Source organism: Scyliorhinus torazame, chromosome 3 (assembly GCF_047496885.1).
Source record: "Scyliorhinus torazame isolate Kashiwa2021f chromosome 3, sScyTor2.1, whole genome shotgun sequence".
Lineage (NCBI taxonomy): Eukaryota > Metazoa > Chordata > Chondrichthyes > Carcharhiniformes > Scyliorhinidae > Scyliorhinus > Scyliorhinus torazame.
In genome coordinates, this window is record NC_092709.1 from 126,874,450 (window position 1) to 126,898,111 (window position 23,662).

Here is a 23,662-nt window from a genome sequence, read left to right on the forward strand (position 1 = left end):
TCTTCTTTTTATGAAGCACTGCCTTGGCCCGATTAAAGCTCGCCCTCCTTCTCGCCACCTCCGCACTCCAGTCTTGATAAACGCCGATCACCGCGTTCTCCCATTTACTGCTCCGAGTTTTCTTTGCCCATCTAAGGACCATTTCTCTATCTTTAAAACGGAGGAATCTCACCACTATGGCTCTGGGAATTTCTCCTGCTCTCGGCCCTCGCGCCAACACTCAGTATGCTCCCTCCACCTCCAACGGACCCGCCGGGGCCTCCGCTCCCATTAACGAGTGCAGCATCGTGCTCACATATGCCCCGACGTCCGCTCCCTCCACACCTTCAGGAAGACCAAGAATCCTCAGGTTGTTCCTCCTTGCGTTGTTCTCCAGTGCCTCCAACCTTTCCACACATCATTTCTGATGTGCCTCATGCGTCTCCGTCTTCACCACCAGGCCCTGTATGTCGTCCTCATTCTCGGCTGCCTTTGCCTTCACGACCCGAAGCTCCCGCTCCTGGGTCTTTTGTTCCTCCTTTAGCCCTTCGATCGCCTGTAGTATCGGGGCCAACAGCTCTTTCTTCATTTCCTTTTTGAGCTCTTCCACACAGCATTTCAAGAACTCTTGTTGTTCAGGGCCCCATGTTAAACTGCCACCTTCCGACGCCATCTTGGTTTTTGCTTGCCTTCCTTGCCGCTGTTCTAAAGGATCCACTGCAATCCGGCCACTTTCTCCTCCTTTTTTCATCCGTATCCAGGGGGGATTCCCTTCTGGTTTACCGCACAGTGTTTTTAGCCGTCAAAATTGCCGTTGGGGCTCCTATCAAGAGCCCAAAAGTCCGTTTCACCGGGAGCTGCCGAAACGTGCGACTCAGCTGGTCATCGCCGCACCCGGAAGTCCGGCCACCGTAACCTTGACGGACATGGGGACAGGGTGTCCCCCGCCAGTGCCACGCGGTGACAGGTGCGCCAGCAGGTGGCAGATGTGTGCCACGGTTTCCCGGCTCATCCGGAGTCTCCTCCTGCATTCCCGGTCCGTGAGGTCCTGGTACGACATCCGAGGCCGGTACACACGGGACGTCCTCGGGTGCCTCCGTTGCCGTGGGGCCGCGACGTCCTCCTCCCCCTCCTCTTCCTGTCGGGCGGGTGCGACGACGACATGTCATCACTGCCCATACCCCCTCCTCCCCCCAGCCAGGTGGCATGGACCGCATGGGTCCGACTGTTGGAGGCTGGCACCTGGCCAGGTGGACCAACTCACTTGCCCTCACATCCCCCCTCCCCGGCACGCACCTCCCCGTCCCCGTCCCCGGCATGGACCCCCCACCCCCCCCCCCCCCTGGCATGCACCTCCCGTCCCCGCCCCCGTCCCCCTCCGGCACGGACCCCCCCCCCCCCGGCCACCTCCCCGGCACGCACCTCCCCGTCCCCCTCCCCGGCACACACCTCCCCGTCCCCCTCGCCGGCACGGACCTCCCCCCGGCCACCTCCCCCCGGCCACCTCCCCGGCACGGCCTCCCCCCCGGCCACCTCCCCGGCACGGACCCCCCCCCGGCACGCCCCCCCCCCCCCCCCCGGCACGGACCCCCCCCCTCCCCGGCACGGACCCCCCCTGTCCCCCTCCCCGGCATGGACCTCATCCCCCCCGTCCCCCTCCCCGGCAGTCATCCTCCCGTCCCCGGCACTCATCCCCCTCCCAGCACTCCCCCGGAGCCCACCCCACTCTACCTGCCCCCCGCGGCACACACACACACAACCATACACACACCTCTCCCCCACACATACAGACTGCGGCCACGCCATCACCTCTCCAGCGGCCAACCCCCCCCCGCAGGCCGTCACCCACCTCCACGCTGGTCGGCGTCAACCTTGAGCACTGGTTGACGCCGATTGAAAGGTGTTTTGATTTATGTCGACATGACCCGGCATCACGTCGGCGGGACTTCGGCCCATCCGGACGGGAGAATATCGGCAGCCCCGAAATCCATTGCCTCGCGCCCACCCGTGCCATTCTCCGAGACGTGCGGCGCAATTGACGCCCCGCCGACTTTTCTCCCTTCGGAGAATTCGGCGGGTGGCGGGGGCGGAATTCACGACGGCCCACGGCGATTCTCTGACCCGGTCGGGGGTCGGAGAATCTCGCCCCAGTTCTCAAAAGAGCAGTCCCTGGTGTTGCGGGCGCCTGGTCAGCTCTCAACAGTGGCTAAGAGATTGGACCAGATGCCATGACTTTTTAAAGTTTTAATACGGTGCGGAAAGATCGATTATTTCCAGGAATGATAATATAAGAAATAGGATGGGCTTGTTATTTTAAAAACAAACTTTCTTAAAACAAAAGAAAATAAAACAATATTTAAACTTATACTTCAGCTCTAACACTAACAGATTGTATGCAGTTTCTTAACCTTAACCCACTAGTTCCAGATTTGAACCTATTATCGTTGTCTTGGCTGATTGTCCATTCCCGTTTATACAAAAGAACAGAGCTATGCCATTTATAGCAGCTAACCTTCCACTGATGGACAAGTAGGTCATCTGTGATGGGCTAATGGCTGGTCAAACAAGGTTGTTCCGAATGACAAAGATTTTGAGTGGATCATTCTGGCTGAACCCAGGCATCATGGGGATTCCCACTATGGAGGTTAAGTCTGAATGGGACAAGGACCGTTCTCGCTGGCGGGTAGAATGCAGTCGGTCAAACTGGTGGTCCTTCCGAGGTTTCTGTTAGTGTTTCAGTGCCTTCCCATCGTGATCACTAAGGCCTTTTTTAAGAGAGTAGGCAGGAGTATTATGGGGTTTGTGTGGGCGAATAAGACCCCGAGAGTAAGGAGAGGGTTCCTGGAACGCAGTAGGGACCGAGGAGGGTTGGCGCTGCCAAACCTGGGGAGCTACTACTGGGCAGCAAATGTGGCGATGATCCGCAAGTGGGTTATGGAGGGAGAGGGGGCGGCATGGAAGAGGATGGAGATGGCGCCCTGTAAAGGAACGAGCCTGGGGGCGTTGGTGACGGCACCGCTGCCGGCTCTCGCCGACAAAGTATACCACGAGCCCGGTGGTGGCGGCAACGCTAAGGATCTGGGGCCAGCGGAGACGGCACCTGGGTGCAATGGGAGCATCGGTGTGGTCCCCGATCAGGGGTAAACCACCGGTTTGTCCCGGGGAAGATGGGGGTTCCAGAGCTGGCTTCGGGCGGGGATTGGAAGAAACGGGGACCTGTTCATCGACGGGACGTTTGCGAGCCTAGGGGCATTGGAGGAGAAGTTCGAGTTACCCCCGGGAAATGCCTTTAGATATATGCAGGTGAGGGCTTTTGTGAGGCGACAGGTGAGGGAATTCCCGTTGCTCCCGGCACAAGAAGTTCAAGATAGGGTGATCTCGGGTGTACGGGTCGGTGGAGGGCAAGGTGTCGGACATACACCAGGAGTTGAAAGAAGAGGAGGAAGCGCTGGTAGATGAGTTGAAGGGTAAATGGGAGGAGGAGCTGGTGGGAGTGAGATCGAGGAAGGTCTGTGGGCTGACGCCCTAGGCAGGTTAATTCCTCCTCCTCGTGTGCCAGGCTCAGCCTGATACAATTTAAGGTGGTCCACAGAGCCCACTTGACGGGGGCGAGGCTGAGTAGGTTCTTTGGGGTGGAGGACAGATGTGGAAGGTGCTCAGGCAGCCCGGCGAACCACGTCCATATGTTTTAGTCATGCCTGGCATTGGAGGGGTTCTGGAGAGGAGTGGCGGGAGCAATATCTCAGGTGGTGAAAGTCCGGGTCAAGCCAAGCTGGGGGCTAGCAATATTTGGAGTAGTGGACGAACCGGGAGTGCAGGAGGCGAAAGAGGCCGGCATTCTGGCCTTTGCGTCCCTAGTAGCCCGGCGAAGGATCTTGCTAATGTGGAAGGAGTCGAAGCCCCCAGCCTGGAGGCCTGGATAAATGATATGGCTGGGTTCATAAAGTTGGAGAGGATTAAGTTCGCCTTGAGAGGGTCTGCGCAGGGGTTTCTACAGGCGGTGGCAACCGTTCCTAGACTATCTCGCGGAGCGTTCGAGAAGGTCGGTCAGCAGCAGCAACCTTGGGGGGGGGGGGGGGGGGGGTGGGGGGGGGGGGGGGGGGGGGGCGGGGAACATCCTGGGAGGGGGGGGGGAAAGGGGGGACTGCCTGGGAGGGTGGATGAGCAAGAGATAACATGAAGGGTTGGGGAAACTGGCACGTACGGAGAGGGCCAGTGTACAAAGCTGTGTAAATATATCATTTTGCCATGTGTATATCTTGCTCTGCGCGATTTCTCGTTTTTTTTGTTACCGGGGCGGGGGTTATTGTTTGTAAGGGAGAAAATTGTGTTTAAAAAAACTTTAATAAATATATATTTTTTAAAAAGAATGGGACAAGGTAACTCAGGCTGTGGCATATCCCTCTGACTGCTGCTTGCAGTCCTTTCCCTCAATCTGTTTAACCCTGGTCCCATTTCTGGATGCAGGTTCCCAGTATCTCCCTATCATGACACTGGTTATATGAATGCTTGAGCTTTGGGAGATTCTTAAGAATTGCTATATGTTTCAATCGTATAATAATGATTTAATTTGCTGCATTAATTCTTTATGTAAGACTAATCTTGGAAAATCTTTAAAATGTAAATGAAAAGTAAAATACTCGGCATTCAAGAAAGAACCACAATTTTTAAGTATTATACCAGAGGGTATGGTATATCTGAGAGAAAATACAAAATATATAATATATATATGTATATATCCATTTACTATTTCCCCTCATGATAAAAGTGTGATCCACCGCAACAGTGTAATTTTGACAACAATGGTTGTTTTTTCAAATAAATTTTGCTTTGTGGTTTATCCTATTTCCTTTCTCCCCAAAGCAAATCAGCTTCTTTTATTCTGTTTTGTTTTGGAGGGTACGATAATTAAATTTATAGACATCTCCTAAAATGCTGTCAATTTCAGTTTCAGTCATGAAAGTGGTTTAGCCAAGACAAGACTGCTCCTACCACCTTTCGTTCTGTAGAATGATGAAACTGGCAAAATTCACATCCTCAGGGAAATCCTGAATGCAAATGTCAGACAAAAATAGAATTTAAATCCAGGTCACATTTTTGAAAGTCCACAGTGTTGCAGCTGTTAAACAGATAGTCCCCCCCCCCCCCCCCCCCCCCCCCCCGCCGGCTCCCAGCTTTTGGTAACTATTTAGACTATCCTGACAAGTTCAAGTTTCTCCATGCAAGCAGTCCAATTATTTCACTAGTTCTAGTGTTGCTAGTAAAATGCAGTATGTAACAAACAGTATCACCAGTGCTGAAGTGGCTCATACAGAAAGACCTCTGCTTACTGATATACTATTTCTTTATGAAATTGAATTAATGGCAATAATCTGAGACGATTGCAGTGCGAATCATGATGTTTTATATGAGACTACCAAATTCCGACACTGCTATAGATTTTAGCAGGCATGTAGAACCAAAATAGACCCAGTTTCCAGCCCTTTTACTCTTTTCCAATTGTAATTAGTCTAATGATTTCACAGCAATTATGAGTAGTGTCGCCTTCCAGAGTGTAGCACCGTCAATATGACGCGAGGCAGGTTGAGGTAATGTCAATTGAAGGCTTTATTAAGCAGACTTTATCCCCAGCAGCGTGGTTACAGAATGCAACTGCTGAGGGAAATGGAGGGAAAACTGGGTTCTTATACCGGCATTTCTGGCTGGAGTCCAGTAGGTGGCAGATCCTATCAGGACCTGGCATCCCTCCACCAATAGCCTGTCGCCACGTGGTGTACCGTATTACCCCTAATACATACCACCACATTCACCCCTTGTTGAAAAAAACCCGGCGGGATGGTGGTTCGCATGGTGGTAGGGGTTTACAGAGTCGTACTGTGCCGTAGCTTTGAACAAAACACAAAATTATCGCTTCAACTGGGCAACGGGCCGAACAGGGTCGCATGATGCCATAACTATAACAAGACACAATAACTGGAAAACGTTGAGAGTTAAAGTGATTCGATGAGCCGGATGGGTGCCCTGTCGTCCTTTCCGATCGTCTCGGCGTGGTGGTGATGCGCTGGCTCGAGTCCGTCGACTCTGGGAGCGTAGTGCTGTCCCTGTGTCCTTACGCCTGGGAGGAGAACCGAACCCCCCGGGAAGGGGGTGGCTGCGGGATGAACCGGCGGGAGTGAGGAGGTGGTGATTTGCGTTGGGGGTGTGTGGTAGCTCCTGGCGGGCGCCAGATCTCGCAGGGAGACCGTGTCCTGTCGCCCATCGGGGTACTCCACATAGGCGTATTGCGGGTTGGCGTGAAGGAGATGCACCCGTTCCACCAACGGATCTGACTTGTGCGCCCGCACATGTTTCCGGAGCAGAATGGGTCCCGGAGCTGCTAGCCAGGTCGGAAGTGGCGTTCCAGAGGAGGTCTTCCTAGGAAAGAGGAGGAGGCGCTCGTGAGGCGTTTGATTCGTGGTGGTGCACAGCAGGGACCGGATAGAGTGAAGGGCATCCAGGAGGACTTCCTGCCAGCGGGAAATTGGGAGGCTCCTAGACCGGAGGGCCAGCAGGACGGCCTTCCAGACCGTTCCATTCTCCCTTTTTACCTGCCCCGTTCCCCCGGGGGTTGTAACTGGTCGTCCTGCTCGAGGCAATGCCCCTGCTGAGCAGGAATTGACGCAGTTCGTCACTCATAAAGGAGGACCCCCTGTCGCTATGGATATAGTCGGGGAAACCGAACAGTGTAAAAATGGTACCGAGGGCTTTAATGACTGTGGACGCGGTCATGTCGGGGCAGGGGATGGCGAAAGGGAAACGGGAGTATTCGTCAACGACGTTCAGGAAGTACGCGTTGTGATCGGTGGAGGGGAGGGGGCCTTTGAAATCCAAACTGAGGCGTTCAAAGGGTCGAGAGGCCTTAACCAGGTGCGCTCTATCTGGCCTGAAAAAGTGCGGTTTGCACTCAGCGCAGATCTGGCAGTTTCTGGTGACTGTTCGGACGTCCTCGACGGAGTAAGGGAGGTTACGGGCCTTAAGGAAGTGGTAGAAACGAGTGACCCCCGGGTGGCAGAGGTCCTCGTGGAGGGCTTGTAGACGGTCCACTTGTACATTGGCACATGTGCCACGAGATAGGGCATCGGATGGCTCGTTCAGCTTTCCGGGACGATACAAGATCTCATAATTGAAGGTGGAGAGTTGGATCCTCCACCGCAAGATCTTGTCGTTCTTGATCTTTCCCCGCTGTGCATTATCGAACATGAAGGCAACCGACCGTCAGTGAGGAGAGTGAATCTCCTACCGGCCAGGTAATGCCTCCAGTGTCGCACAGCTTCCACTATTGCTTGTGCCTCCTTTTCCACTGAGGAGTGGCGGATTTCTGAAGCGTGGAGGGTTCGGGAGAAGAAGGCCATGGGTCTGGCTGCTTGGTTGAGGTTGGCCGCCAGAGCTACATCCGATGCGTCGCTCTCGACCTGGAAGGGGAGGGACTTGTCGATGGCACGTATTGTGGCCTTTGCGACATCCGTTTTGATGCGGCTATAGGCCTGGTATGCCTCTGTCGTCAGGGGAAAAGTAGTGGACTGGATTAGTGCACAGGCCTTGTCTGCCTACTGGGGGACCCACTGGGCGTAATAAGAAAAGAAGCCCAGGTAACGTTTCAGGGCTTTGGCACAGTGGGGGAGAGGGAACTCCATGAGGGGGCGCATGCGTTCAGGGTCGGGGCCTATCACTCCATTACACACTACGTAGCCCAGGATGGCTAGACGATCGGTGCGGAACACGCATTTTTCTTTGTTGTAAGTGAGGTTCAGGGCGTGAGCGGTCTGGAGGAATTTTGGGAGGCTGGCGTCATGGTCCTGCTGGTCGTGGCCGCAGATGGTGACGTTGTTGAGATACGGGAACGTAAACCGTGCTGGTCAACCATTCGGTCCATCTCTCGTTGGAAGACCGAGACTCAGTTCGTGAAGCCGAATGGAACCCTTAAAAAGTGGTATAACCGCCCGTCTGCTTCGAAGGCAGTATAGTTGCGGTCGCCGGGACGGATGGGGAGCTGGTGGTAGGCGAACTTGAGGTCCACGGTGGAAAAGACCTTGTACTGTGCAATCCGATTGACCATGTCGGATATGCGGGGGAGAGGGTACGCATCTAGCTGAGTGTACCTGTTTATGGTCTGACTATAGTTGATGACCATCCTCTGTTTCTCCCCGGTCTTAACAACTACCACCTGGGCTCTCCAGGGACTGTTGCTAGCCTGGATGATGCCTTCCTTCAGCAGCCTCTGGACTTCGGACCGGATAAATGCTCGGTCCTGGGCGCTGTACCGTCTGCTCCTTTTGGCGACGGGTTTGCAATCCGGGGTGAGGTTCGCAAACAAGGAAGGCGGTTCAACCTTGAGGGTCGCGAGGCCGCAGACGGTCAGTGGGGGTATAGGGCCGCCAAATTTAAATGTTAAACTCTGGAGGTTGCATTGGAAGTCCAGCCCTAGGAGTGTGGGTGCACAGAGATGTGGGAGGACATACAGCTGGTAATTTCGGAACTCCCTCCCCTGCACCGTTAGGTTAGCGATGCAGAACCCCGTGATCTGAACGGAGTGGGATCCCGCCGCCAGGAAAACTTTCTGGGTGCTTGGCCGAATTACAAGGGAACAGCGCCTTACCGTGTCCGGATGAATGAAGCTCTCCGTGCTCCCAGAGTCGATAAGACACGGCGTCTCGTAGCCATTCACTAGGACTGTAGTGGTTGCAGTCTGGAGCGTCCGGGGTCGCGACTGGTCGAGGGTCGTTGAAGCCAGACGTGGTTGTTGAAGTTGAGCATCGTAATCAGGCAGTATGTGGCCGTCTGTGTCGGGGTCCTTCAGCCAAGATGGCGGCATCCACAGATCAAGTGCAGTCGGGGTGGACCAAATGGCGGCGCCCATCTCTCCCTCGTGGCATCCGGGGTCCAAAATGGCGGCGTCCGTTGGTCACACGTGGCTCGCTGGGGGGGCTGGGTCTGTGGTCCCGTTTCTTCCCCGGAGATAGCGGCGACCCCGCGGAACTTGCACACCGTCGCATAGTGGCCTTTCTTCCCGCAGCTTTTGCAGGTAGCCGCGCGGGCCGGGCATCGCTGCCGAGGGTGTTTCGGCTGGCCGCAAAAATAGCAGCGGGGCCCCCCCGGTTGGTCTGGTGTTTTGGCTGCGCAGGTTTGCGGGGGTGGGGGGGGTGTCGGAGAGTCGACCGCAGCGGGGGTCCACGGAGCCCAAGGGGCTGTAGTGCGGTCGGGGGTGTAGGCGCGGGCGTTACGCGAGGCCACATCGAGGGATGCCGCCAGGGCCCGAGCTTCTGTAAGTCCCAGAGATTCTTTCTCCAGAAGCCTCTGGCGGATCTGGGAAGAGGCCAAACCTGCCACATACGTATCGCGGACCAGGAGCTCTGTGTGTTCACTCGCTGTTACCGCCGGGCAGTTGCAGTTTCGACCCAGGATCTGCAGGGCGTTATAAAACTCGTCCAGCGATTCCCCCGGAAATTGCCGTCGTGTGGCGAGCTGGTAGCGAGCAAAAACCTGGTTCGCGGGCCGGATGTAGATATCCTTCAGCGCGGCGATGGCACCAGTGAAACCGTCCTCGTCCTCGATAAGGGAGTAGACGTCAGGACTCACCCTGGAATAGAGGACCTGCATCTTTTGTTCGTCAGTCGGTGTGCCGGGGGCCATTCGGAGGTAGCCCTCAAAGCATGCCATCCAGTGTTTGAAGATAGAGGTTAGCTACTTGGGGTGCGATGCGCAGGAACTCCGGGGTGATTCGGAGCTCCATGTTCCCACGTCGTTTTCTTCAATTTAAATTCGGCTTAATAAATTGTAGCACCGTCAATATGACGCGAGGCAGGTTGAGGTAATGTCAATTGAAGGCTTTATTAAGCAGAACTTTATCCCCAGCAGCGTGGTTACAGAATGCAACTGCTGAGGGAAATGGAGGGAAAAACTGGGTTCTTATACCGGCATTTCTGGGTGGAGTCCAGTAGGTGGCAGATCCTATCAGGACCTGGCATCCCTCCAGCAATAGCCTGTCGACACGTGGTGTACCGTATTACCCCTAATACATACCACCACACAGAGCTGTAACGTTTTCTACAATAAACCCTTTGCCAGCCTTTGTTTGTGAATTTTGCTGCCTTTCTGAAACCAAACTGGTTGAATTTATTTGTTTCCCCACTCCTGTTTCTTGGTCATCTCTCGCCCTTCTCCACTGACTCCTTCTCATCACAACATCCCTTAATGCTATATTTTATTTAATGCTGAAGGAACTTTAAAATCTCACAATCCTTATCCAAACTCCACGCTGCTCCTCTGGCATGCTACTCTTCTACCACTGTTCCAAGCTCGCATACCCCTTAGCTTAATCCACAGATATCCACTGAGCCTTTCTTGACATTCTCCAAAGAGCTCATGGCCTCTTTTATGAGCAGCAACTCTACCTCCTCTATTCTCCATTCCATAGCTACAGAAGATAAATTTGTCAACCCCTTCTCAACTCACAACATCCACCCCAATGCCTTGCATACTATGAACAGATCAATAAACACCACCTCTTTTCACATTTCCCTTTTTACTTGCAAATAAAGTCTTTGCTAAGCATGACACTTGCATTGATATTGTGGCACCAGCTTGCTTCATACTGACACCATGTGGCCTGGCTGTAACTTTCCATCACTTGCCTGGCAAAAATGGTCCCAGTGTTGGTTTGATGCTAATCACCAAATTACACCTTGGCGTCTCTTAGTATTGCCCAGCACTCCACTACATCAGCTGAATTGCTGCTGAAACCTTCAGCCATGGCCTCCAGATATGACCATTGCAATGCTGTTCTGACTGACCTCCCATCATCCGCCTTCCATTAACCGTAGGTCATTCAAATCCCTGCTGCTCATACCCTATTCTGTCACAGATCTTATTCATCTATTATGCCTATCCTCAGTGACCTACTTGGCATCCAATTCCCCAATGCCTCCAATATAGAATTCTAATCCCGGTGTATAAATTCTCCAATGGCCTCACCCCTCTATGTCTCTGCAACTAAGTGTAGCACCACAACGTTTCCAGAACTCTCATTCATCTGTCTTTTGTGCATCTCCACTGAATTCTCACACTTTGGCATCATCACTTTAGCCATCTAGATCACATGTTCTAGGTTTCCCTCCCTAAACTCACCCCATCTCTCCATCTAGACAGTTGGTTTGTGATGCCGAACAAGGCCAGCACTGCGGGTTCAATTCCCGTACCAGCTGAGAATTCTGAATTCTCCCTCTGTGTACCCGAACAGGTGCCGGAATGTGGCGACTAGGGGCGTTTCACAGTAACTTCATTGCAGTGTTAATGTAAGCCTACTTGTGAAAATAAAGGTTACTTATCTTATCTTTTATCATATCTTCAAGATCTTACTTAAAATTTATCTCTTTAACCTAACCTTACCAATATCTCCTTTTATTGATTCCTTCTCTGTGAAGCACTCCAGAACATTGTCCTAATTCAAAAATGCTTATATGAAAGTGTTACAGTTGCTCTTATAAATGGGATACCAGTCTTGACTTGAAAGTCTTATATAATTAAAGCATTGTGTAGTTCTGAAGGCTTTATTGAGCTCTCAGTTAATCTATTCCAACATAATGTATTCAACATAAACATTAAAAAAAAAATTTAGAGTACCCAATTCATTTTTTCCAATTAAGGGGCAATTTAGCAAGGCCAATCCACCTACCCTGCACATCTTTGGGTTGTGGGGGCGAAACCCACGCAAGCACGGGGAGAATGTGCAAACTCCACACGGAGCCGGGATTGAACCTTGGACCTCGGCGCCGTGAGGCAGCAATGCTAACCACTGCACCAACCTGCTGCCTTATTCAACATAAACAGAAAGAGCCAAAGAGAATTAGTATTAGTGGGGCAAAAGTCAAGGGACGGAATTTATTGCCTTCCCCTGTAGCATACGTGGTGGCTGAGAGCCATTTAATTGGCAGGAGGATGATGACACCGTCCTTTTCCTGCCTCTACCAATTCGGCACTTAATCGGCTTCCCAGCAAAGAGGTGTTGCTGGCAAGACTCCCATCACCTACATTAACTTCATCCCAACGTCTTCAAAATCTCTTCCAAATTATTGAAATTAAATTTTAAAATCTATCGATCACTGATTGCATTTTATTCCTTCTGAATCAAAAAGGTGAGAATCAACTTTCATTCATATTTGGACTAGGTTATCTGAACTCTCATGGTATTTCTCAAAGAAAGCCTGAAAAGAAAGAAATGTTTGCATTCTAGAGGGCATTTAAAGACCTCAGGAATTTTCCACATACCCCACAAAAGACTGACATAACTTATAGTCCCTGCAGAATCCAACACCTTTATTTGGAGGAAATGAGACACGTTAAAGGAGAAGTTGTTCAATGAGAGAACAAGTTCAACCCGGGGAGGCGGGTAGTGGCGGATGGGGACTGTTCGGGCATCCATTCAAGGAGGAAACAGGGAGCCCTCAGACTCTCTTGGTGGGGGATGGAGGTGTAGAGAGAGGTATATTGGCCGGGATTCTCCTAACTCCCAGCTAACTGTTGACGCCGGCGAAAACACCGGAGTGTTTCACGCCGACATCAACGGGCCTCTTGGCCCAGCAATTCAGTGGCCCACAGGGGGCCAGCATGGCACCGGAGTGCACCATGCAGCTCCGGCGCCGATACGCGGCCCTGTGCTGCCAACACGAGTGCACACATGCACATGGTGTCCGTTTCCGCGCCGGCGCCACGCAACGTGGTGTAGCGACACAGCGGGCCCGCGCGGAAGAAGGTTGCCCCCCCCCCGATCACGCCCCCCCCCCCGCCGATCGTTGCCCCCAATCGCGGGCCTGGCCATCGTGGAGGCACCTCGGAATCTGATCCCCCGCCCCCCTCCAGGATGGCCACCGTGGCCACGGGTCCGAGCTCCCGCCTTGTGGTACCATATGTGAATCACGCCAGCGGAACTCGGCAGGCACTCAGCCGGCCGACCGCAGAGAACCACCGCGGGGGCCTCTTTCAACGGCCCGCGACTGGCACCGATTCTCCGGTCGCTGGAGAATCACATCCCGGCGTCGGAGTGGCGTGGCGGGAATTTCCGGCGCCAACGGTGATTGTCCGACCCGGCATGGGCTTGGAGAATCCCGGCCATTTGTTTTAAAGTGCCATGACTGTCGTCTGATATCTAAAGCATGGCTGCGATATTTAATATGGCCTCACACCACAAAGGATGGGCCGGGGGAGGTGATGTAGGGAGGTCTTTAGATACAAACCAGTGATTTTAAGAAAATACTTTGTAATTTCAGCACAGCAATGTTGTTTCTAGTCTTACCTTTGCTGCCAGAGTGCACCGTAAAATCAAAACGAGGATGTAGATAAGAAAGGTAAACTCGGTCTGTTAATCCGTTTCTCATTTTTCACTTCTAAATCCACAGAGTTGCAACTCCTTATGGTGGTTTTGACAGAGCTTCCAAGATTATGAATTTCAAGTTACCAAAGCTGGATTTTGCATTACGGGAACCCGAGCTCAGGTTGCCTGGCCTCCAAGATGGTACAGCTGGCCGGCCAACCTTCAACAGAACTGCGCAAGGTTGGACATCTAACAACATTGCAATTGTATTTGCTGACCTGCCTTTTGAAGCAATCATTCCTGAAACGGATGACCTTTAAAATATTACTGTGCTCTTGATTGGCATGTTCTTGTTTCAATATGCATAGATAATGTTTTGTGTTTCAACCTACTATGGCAATAATTCACACCAAAACCAAAAGGAACCACTGCCTAATGTTGTTTTGAGTTCGTCGGGCTTTGATTTCCTCACATTTTTGGTGCTCCATCTTTGTCTACTACTTTGCTGGCAGTACATGCAAACACCGTTCACAAATGGTATTTCCGCTGCCTCTCTGGGAAAATTAACGTGGTGCGGCCGCAAAAAGTCCAGGGAAATTCTGGGCCTAATTTGTAATCAAATACAAAAAACCTAATATACCAACTCTGTCCATGTTTTGTTCTTCCCACAAGTTCATGTAGTTTGAAAAAGCTTTTGCAACATTGCAGTCAGTAAAGCTTTGTCACTACAGTTGGTTTCTGATTAATTTCTATGCTTAGTAGACAACATTTTACAAAGTGTTCAGATCTGTTTATTTATCCTGTCCTTTGTTTAAAGCACTTTGATTAAACGTCTTGTAATCTCATTTTTTGCAAAGATATTAAACAGTGAAATTATCTTTCAGCAATATACAAAAGTCTATCCTATCCAAAACTACAGGACGTTTAGCTCTCAGCTAGGGTGATAGCCCCCCGCCACCCCCCCCCCCCCCCCCCCTCCACTACCACCCACCTTTCAATTTTCTCCCATTTCCTCTCGTGACTTATCCTCTATACAGCAGCAACTAGCACAGGAGTTTTGTTCAATAATAGCAATCAGCTATCAAGTGACCAACGTGAAGCTTGGCAATGAGTGTTAGCACTCAAGAGGATATCACATCCAAGTCCAATGCCGTTCTCATCCAAAATTCAGTCAAGATCTAGCAGACGTCATCGGATAGGGACAGGAATGCAACCCATGACTGATTTTTCCCTTCCCAACTTCACAGCTTGGAGCGTGCTCAATCCTTAAGAATTGTTTCATGTGTTTGGTGCAAGAACACATCAGGCAGTGGAGTTGTTTACTAAGTTTGGGTCCAATCTTTTCTTTCCCCCAAGAAGGCTTCTGAACTTTGAGTCACAATCTTCTTGTTACAGCGCCAGCCGTTCCCAACTGACTGTGCTGCTTTTATTGCAACAGCATTGGTTGGAAACGTGGTTCTTATTGGACTGAGCATGATAGAATATTATTACTTTAAAATATACTGCTGATTAAAATTAAAATACGATGAGAGGGAAAACTAACTGGAACTCCAAAGAAGGGTATCCATGCAAATTGTGGAAGTTAGCCGATCCACCCTGCCTTTCAAATGAGCATTCATCGTAGTTAGTCAACAGTGTGTTTTAAAGTACTGATGAGCCACAGATAAAGTTACATTGTAGGGTCAACATTGCAAGACCTTGTCACAGGATTTTGCATGATAACAAATCACTACCCCAACTATAATCTCTTAATAACCCAATCAACAGTGAAGTGCCACAACAGGAAACAAACAAAAATAAATGATGAAATGTAACAAAATAACAATATAAATTATTATTGATCTGTGACACTATAGTCACTATTCAGCATTACAATTTACAAACTTTTGGGCATCACTGTCACTGGAGCTATTGCATCAGTTGAAGGTTTGCACTGACATTAAAATGGTAGTATAAATTGAGATCCAGAATCTGACCTGACATAGGAACATAGGAATTAGGAGCAGGAGTAGGCAATCAGCCCTTCGAGCCTGCTCCACCATTCAATCAGATCATGGTTGAGCTCTTCCTGGTCTCAAATTCACCCCCCCCCCCCCCCCTACCTGTTCTCCATATCCCTTTAACCCATTTTTTAATAAGAAATATATCTATTTCAGACACTGGAGGGAAGCAGTGAAACTCCCCCGCAAATGTTATTATGTTTTGTTCTGGAATTAGATAAGATCGCAGATCTGGATTTCCATTGCATTGTTTTAGCACTAGTCTGAGTGAGACTCCTTGGCGTGGCATTAAAGTTGTAGTTCAACTGTATCTTGAATCCAAGCGGAATAACTAATCCTTCAAAGGAGCTCACTGATTCCAGTGAGTCACCATCACTGACTTCAGAAAACAGATAATGTGTATTTAATTGCCATCATGGATAAGGAACCTTCCACATTCTGCCATCTGCAGTGAATATTTACAGATTATATAGTTCTGCCACAGCTTTGACAGCAAATCTGATTGATCTATTAACTGTAGCATCTAGCATCTGATTGAATTCAGTTAGAAATGTAAACATTATAGATGGTATTGTGAAACCAAAGAGAAAACGCTGGAAAACCTCAGTCAAAGGGTGACCTGGACTTGAAACGTTAGCTCTTTTCTCTCCTTACAGATGCTGCCAGACCTGCTGAGATTTTCCAGCAGGTTTCAGATTCCAGCATCTGCAGTAATTTGCTTTTATATAGGTGGTATTGTGATTGGTTGATTGAGAAAAAGATTTGTATTTAACCCCTTATCACAACTCTTAACAGGTTCTTCAAATGCTTCACATACAATAAACTATTTTGAAGTGCATTGCCTCTTGTTATGTTGGAAAACATGACAGTCATTCTATTTACAGCAAGACCCTGAGCAAAGTAACCAGCTGAGCTGTTTTTGGTGATATTGGTTGAAGGAGCAATTTTGGCCAGATTACTGGAAAAACTCTTCACTGTTCTTTGAGTGGTATCATGGGATATGTAGCATTCTTTTGAATCAGCCAACACATTTCAGTTTACTGTCTCACCCAAAGTACATTCAACTGTGCAGTACTCCTTCAATTCTAAACTACGCTATCAGATTATGAGCCATGAATTGAGTCACGAGCTAATACTTGGCACTATTTAAACAATATTCAATCTGTGAATCTGTACAAAAAGCTGGATAAAAAAAGTTGCCTTTGCAATAAAGCCAAAGATCCTTGACTGACTGAAACACCAATGCTCCAGTCAGCAAACTCTTTTGTATCGTTCTTGACAATAACGCTGAAGAATACTTTGTCATAATTGAAGGGGTTTTATTTGAAGAATGATCATCTGTGAAATTCACCTCCAGGGAATATTCAATGTTACATTTTGTTTACGCTAATTGCTGTTCTAACTGATTTTGTCTTGAACACCCTGTCCAGCAGCTTTTTATTTGCTAATCTAGATCTCTCTTTTTTAAGACCATAGGCTTACTTTTGGAAATGTTTTGTCTCATGTTTGCCAATCATGTAAACTAGACTGGTTTATGTTGAATTTGCATGTTGTAGCTCTGTTGCCTTATCCTGAAGAACCACAAACACTCCCCCCTCAGAGTTACTCCTGACCATGAGTCATTTTATTCTTAAATAAAATATAATGTTAAATTTGCAGCAAAATCTTCAATTGGGCCCACTGAGTTGGGGAGTTTCCTTCAAACATTTACATAACGTCACTCTGTGCTGCAGAGATAGATTTGGCGTATCCTAATTGGCAACAGCAGATCATAATGAGAATAATTGCACATTTATGTCAAAAATGCATTTGAAATAAGGTTTTGTAAAATTGTTTGTGTATATTGCACAAACGTGCAAATACCCATGCATTCCAGGCCTTTTCACCTTAGAAATTGTTGTTAGGCAATCATTTAATAATATTAATCTTCATTGTCACAAGTAGGCTTACATTAACACTGCAATGAAGTTACTGTGAAAAGCTCCTAGTTGCCAAATTCCGGCGTCTGTTCGGGTATACAGAGGGCGAATTCAGAATGTCCAAATTACCGAACATTACGTCTTGTGGGATTTGTGGGAGGAAACCAGAGCACCCGGAGGAAACCCACGCAGACACTGGGAGAACGTGCAGACTCCGCACAGACAATTATCCAAGCCGGGAATTGAACCTGGGACCCTGGCACTGAGAAGCAACAGTGCTAACCACTGTGCTACCGTGTTGCCCTCTGTGCTACCATGCTATTACTCACAATAGCCAATAATTATAAGCTACAGTGAAAACTAAAACATAGTTCATGCAAAATGATTGTGTGATTGTTTATGGTCATGTTTTGTGCATGCACAGAGAAATTGAAATTCCTGAAAAATTGCATTGCAAACCAATTTCCAAAGAAATGTCAAAGCCTTTAAATTTAACGGGAAAATTAATTTCCAATATAGTTCTCATGACACCTTTCTTTAACCAATGCTGATCCTCATCTCCATGGTGTCAATTTGCCACACTAATGTAATCTGAAAACTCACTTTGCTAAATGCCATGCCCACACATGCGAACATCAGAAAATTTTATTTGACTGAATTTATAACACACCGCTCTTTTTTCATCCAGAATTAAGCTTGAAAGTTTTTTAAGTTAGTAAAACTATACATTTTCCACAAAGTGTTTGGGATACAGGGAAATTTGGCTGTCTGGATACATAATTGGCTGACCGAAAGAAGACAGCGAGTGGTAGTGGATGGAAAGTATTCCGCCTGTAGGTCGGTGACCAGTGGTGTCCCGCAGGGACCTCTGCTCTTTGTGGTTTTTATAAATGACTTGGATGAGGAAGTGGAAGGGTGGGTTAGTAAGTTTGCTGATGACACGAAGGTTGGGGGAGTTGTAGATAGTGTTGCGGGCTGTTGCAGGTTACAACACGACATTGACAGGATGCAGGGCTGGGCTGAGAAGTGGCAGATGGAGTTCAACCTAGATAAATGTGAAGTGATTCATTTTGGAAGGTCGAATTAGAATGCTGAATGCAGGGTTAAAGGCAGGATTGTTGGAAATGTGGAGGAACAGAGGGCTCTTGGGGTCTACAGTTCCCACAAAGTTGCCACCCAGGTTGATAGGGTTGTTAAGAATGCGTATGGTGTGTTGGCTTTCATTAACGGGGGGATTGAGTTTAAGAGTCGTGGGTTTTGCTGCAGCTTCATAAAACCCTAGTTAGACCACACTTGGAATATTGTGTCCAGTTCTGGTCGCCTCATTATAGGAAGGATGTGGATGTTTGGAGAGGATGCAGAGGCGATTTATCAGGATGCTGCCTGGAATGGAGGGCATGTGTTATGAAGAAAGATCGAGGGAGCTAGGGCTTTTCTCACTGGAGCGAATAAGGAAGAGAGGTGACTTGACAGAGGTGTACAAGGTGATGAGAGGCATGGATAGAGTGGATAGCCAGAGACTTTTCCCCAGGGCGGAAATGGCTATCACAAGGTGATATAGTTTTAAGGTGATTGGAGGAAGGTATAGGGGAGATGTCAGAGGTAGGTTCTTTACACAGAGAGTGATGGGTGCATGGAATGCACTGCCAGCAGAGTCTGTGTGGAGTCTGAGTCATTGGGGACATTTAAGCGACTCTTGGACAGGCACATGGACAGCAGTAAATTGAAGGGGGTAGGTTAGGTTGACCTAAGATTAGGATAAATGGTCAGCACAACATCATAGGCCGAAGGACCTGTACTGTGCTGTACTGTTCTATGTTCTATGTTTGGCATAGGGGATTAAATAATCAATGCAAATTGATTAAGTGAACTGCATATTTGCTGGTTAAATTGGAGGTGGAGAGTCATGTGATGAAATCTCTGGGACTGCATGCTACCTAGATGATGACACCTTTCCCGGTTTAAAATTAGGATTTGTATAAGCCTTAATGATGGTGTTTGAAATAGAGTCGGTTTGTAAATATCAAAAACAATCCACACACATTCCTCAACGGAGTCTGCACATTCTCCCCGTGTCTGCGTGGGTTTCCTCCAGGTGCTCCGGTTTCCTCCCACAGTCCAAAGACGTGCAGGTTAGGTGGATTGGCCATGATAAATTGCCCTTTGTGAGAAAAAAGGTTAGGAGGTGTTATTGGGTTACGGGGATAGAGTGGAAGTGAGGGCTTAAGTGGGTCGGAGCAGACTCGATGGGCGAATGGCCTCCTTCTGCACTGTATGTTCTATGTTCACATATGAATGTGAGATGGGTTTGTATAACATTTCTGTATGTGCAAATGACCAACATAATGCAAATGTTATGAAGTCTCATTTTCCACAAGCAGTTTGTTGTCAGAATCAAGAATTGGAAAATTGAAAATTTGAAATATAATATCAAAATAAGATTGTTCAGTTCAAACGTCAACATAATTATTGTCATATCGGGCTGATTGTGAGCAAATTTTAAGAAAGTGTTTTAGATCAAAGATATGTAATACAATTTCATTTTTTTCTTCTCAGGATTTTAGTGATGCTGGCAAGGCCACAATTAGTGCCCTAGTTGTCCTGATAAGATTATTATAGGCCTGCTCCTAAAACCACTGCAGAACTACTGGTGAAGGTGCTCCCAAATTTATGTCAGTTGAGGAGTTCCAGGATATTGACTTCGCAATGAAGGAATGGCAATATATGTCCAGTCAGAATGTTATGAGACTTTCAGAGTTTGCAGGTGAAGGTGTTCCCATAATGTTGTGTTATGTGACTGCATGCATTGTAATGTAAAGGTGCTCAGCAGAGTAAGGATTGGAGAATAGCACAGCCCACAGAAGGGATAGAAGCAACACTTTGTAAAAAAAGCAGCCGACTTACATGACAGTAAGAACTCCATACATGATAGTAACCTGGGAATTATAAATAGTTAGGGTACGAATAAGGGTTCATGTTTAACAGCAATAGTACCATAAAGACATGATGATCAGCGATGATATCCAAGACATTTTATAAATGTTTTTGAACAAAGTATATTTACTATTATGTACACAGGATAAGAAATATATATATATATATATATATATGTACACACTTATATAGAAAAGAAGGGCACACCCAAATATACCAGAGAAAAGAAAATAGTAAGTAGTAAAAAACAATAGAAAATTAAATAGAATAACTGGTAGGGTATTGTGCACCAGCTCAACAGCAGCAACTCTGTACAACTGGTAAGATTACTTACAACACATAAGTAGGTGACTGTTTGCGGGAGGGAGTGGGGGTGGGTGGGGGGGGGGGGGGGGGGGGGGGAGTGGAGACCGGGGAGTTAAATATACATTCGGGTGCCAGAGAGACAATTACAGTGGGCAAAACTCGAATGGGTTTGGTATACAAGACATTTTAAACAGTTAACTCCGAACAGTACCCCAAGGTATGAAAGACTAAAAGCAGCTGAAGCCGAACTAGAAAGATGCCCACCTAAGAAGAAAAATTGAAGAAACAATTGAAGAAGCCTCAGTGCAGACTTTAAAGTTGAGGACACCACCAGAGTGAGTAGGAATTTATTGTAAGGCCCTCCCCAGTGACGCAGCATGAAAACTCAAGGGTACTGCTACCATTCCTCCAAACATGACAGACCGAGATGTGGAAGAACTGTCAAGCCTCAATACCATCCAAATTCAGAGTCAGAGACTTGAGGTGGTGGAGAAGAGATAGCAATTAAAGATTGTATTGTACTACTCATTTGGAATGGAGGAAAGTTTTATGGAAAGGAATGGGGGATGTTGTGTCATCTGCCCGCATGCATTGTAATGTGAAAGTGATCAACAGATCAAGGGTTAATGTGGGGGACTGGAGAATGGCACCACCATGGTATGATGCAGGGAGTCACAAGGTATAGAGTCTGAGAGAACTGTTTAGAAACAAAACTTTGTAAACAAGCAGCCTACCTACATTGCAGTAACAACTCCATACATCACAGTAACCTGGAACTGTAACTTGTTAAAAACTACCAATAAAGGGTTCATGTCTAAACATACAAGTCTAAAGATCTCATCAATGAGACACCATAGCAGTGAGACACCATATCTAAAGAAGCCATATCACAAAACATTACACTACTGCCCTTGTGCACTGCACTGATAGAGGTTTCAGAGGCGTTGGGAACCTTTGGCCATGGTGAATTGCTGCAGTCTAGTTTGTAAATTATACATACAGCAGCTACAGTTCACCAATGTCAGAAAGGGTGGCTTTTGAATCCAGTGGCAGGAGCACTGATCAACCTAACTTCTGTCTTCAATAATCTTGGTGCATCCAGGTAATCATAATCCTGACCTCAAGACTTTAAAGGATCAGTAGGTGAGTCACTTACTGCAGACTACCCAAACTCTTTCCTGCTCCTCTGATGTCACTAGTCCATAGGAAATAGGAGTAGGAGTAGACCATTAGGCTCCACGAGCCTGCCTTTCAACTAGATCATGGCTGATCTTCTACCTCAAAACCATTTTCCTGCATTATCCCTATATCCCTTGACATTTTTAATATCTCGAAATGTATTGTTCTCGATCTTGAACATACTGAATGACAATGGGCTGGATTCTCCGATTTGGAGACTATGTCCTGACGCCAGCTTGGGAATGGTGGCGTTTTACCACCGAATAATCGGGACAAAATGGCCACCGATCTTCCGTCTGGTGGGGGGCTAGCAGGCGCGCAGAGTAGAGCCCCCGGCTCTAGCTGCCGATACGGCCGGAGAATTGCCAGGTCCGTGGCCATGCATGTGCACGGCGGTGGCCTTCAGCGGTCGTGCCGTGCAATATGGCGCCGGCCGTAAGCAAACCCAGCCTGCCAAATTGTGATCCGTTTTAGCCAGGCTCGCCACCCCCGGACCAGCCCCCCCCCCAGTGCCCCCAGCCCCTGCCAAAGCCCCCCCCCCCCCTGCCCGCGGATCGGCTCACCCACGACTGTGGACTCAGGCCGCAGCCGCCACGCTGAGTTCCCGAAAAAAAAAAATACCATGAGAGACCCACGCCATCAGGGACTCGGCCGGTTGGGGGTGGAGCATCGGGGGAAGGGCAGGTAACGTCCTGAGGCCGTCCATACAGTGTGGAGTACGTCATCTTGTAGGAGGCGGAGCATCACAAAAGGGGTGCTGCCTCCGACTTTGGCATCAACGTGGATTCTCCGGCCAATCGCCGAACGCGATTTCAGCATCGGAGACCGGAGAATCCCGCCCAAGGTCTCCATAGCCCTCTGACATAGAGAATTCCAAAGATTCACCACCCTCTGAGTGAATCCAATAATGTTTTTGGTCAGTCATAGTCACTGAAACATTAATGGAAACATTAACTCATGGAAAGTGGGTGGGCTTTCTCTAATTTAAGATGGTTATTATCTAGCATTTACGCAATAAATGTTAATGTCACTGGTTAGCAAAAGCTTGGATGTTATCCAGGTTCAATTAAATTTAGGCTGACATTATCGAAGAAGTTATGAATGAAGCTAAACATTGTGGAATCAAAAGCAGGCAACCTCAATTCTGACCTCAAGGCAGAGAGAAGGTCACTGGTGAAAGAAAAAGAGATTGATCATCGTAGAAATATCCTTGAGGATTTTGTGCAGTGATATCCTGGGCTGTGATGACTGGTTTTCAAGAACCACAGTTATCCTTCTTCTTGCCAGGTATGACTCTAACTGAAGGGTTCTCACTGCCATTTATTAACTTAAGTTTTATATTGCTTTCTGAATGCTATTTTTGGATGACTGTTATCTTCAAGTCAAACCAGCTGTTCTCACATCCCTCCTGACATTCAACCCTTGCATCAATGTCTAATCAAGATTTGACAAGTCTGGAGCTGAATGGTTCCAATTAAGCTTGAACTGAATTTGAGAAAAAGATTATTAGTGAGTGGGTTTTGGTTGATGGCACTGCTGATGCCTCCTTTCATCACTGATAGGATGCTGTGAAGATGATAATTGGCCTTATTAAATTTACCCTGTGATTTTGTGGATAAGCTATTCCAATGCAATCTTCCACATTGTTGAACAGATGCCATTGTCAAAGATTTACTTGAACACCTTGAATAGAAGGAATAGCTAGCTCTGGTTTAGAGGTTTTCAGCACAAAAACCAGAAACTACTTACTTTCCTGTACTTAGAACCTCAGGACACACTTGCTTTTTTCAATATCAAATGAACAAATTGGTGTTATCTGGGGATCTCAGGAGTAGGCCAAGAAAGATCATCCTCTCAACGTTTTTGGAAGAAATGCTTGCAAATATTTCAGTTTTGTACTCTTGCAATCTCATACTGGTCAACATCCGTAAATAGAGATATTTATGGAATCTCTCTGTTAGTGGCAGAATACTTTGATCCATTCATTCTGAGACAATTTA

The 23,662-nt window shown here is 48.1% G+C and overlaps 1 protein-coding gene across 1 annotated transcript in view; it reads left to right on the forward strand.

Annotated features, from left to right (window-relative positions):
• The window catches only part of myoz2b (myozenin 2b), an 83,836-nt gene extending 67,674 nt beyond the window's left edge, over window positions 1-16,162 (forward strand). Inside the window, exon 6 of the mRNA XM_072496185.1 lies at window positions 13,410-16,162. Coding sequence (XP_072352286.1) covers window positions 13,410-13,644 — 235 coding nt within the window. The 3' untranslated portion in view covers window positions 13,645-16,162. The remainder of the gene's footprint in view (window positions 1-13,409) is intronic.
• The last annotated feature ends 7,500 nt before the right edge of the window (window positions 16,163-23,662 follow it).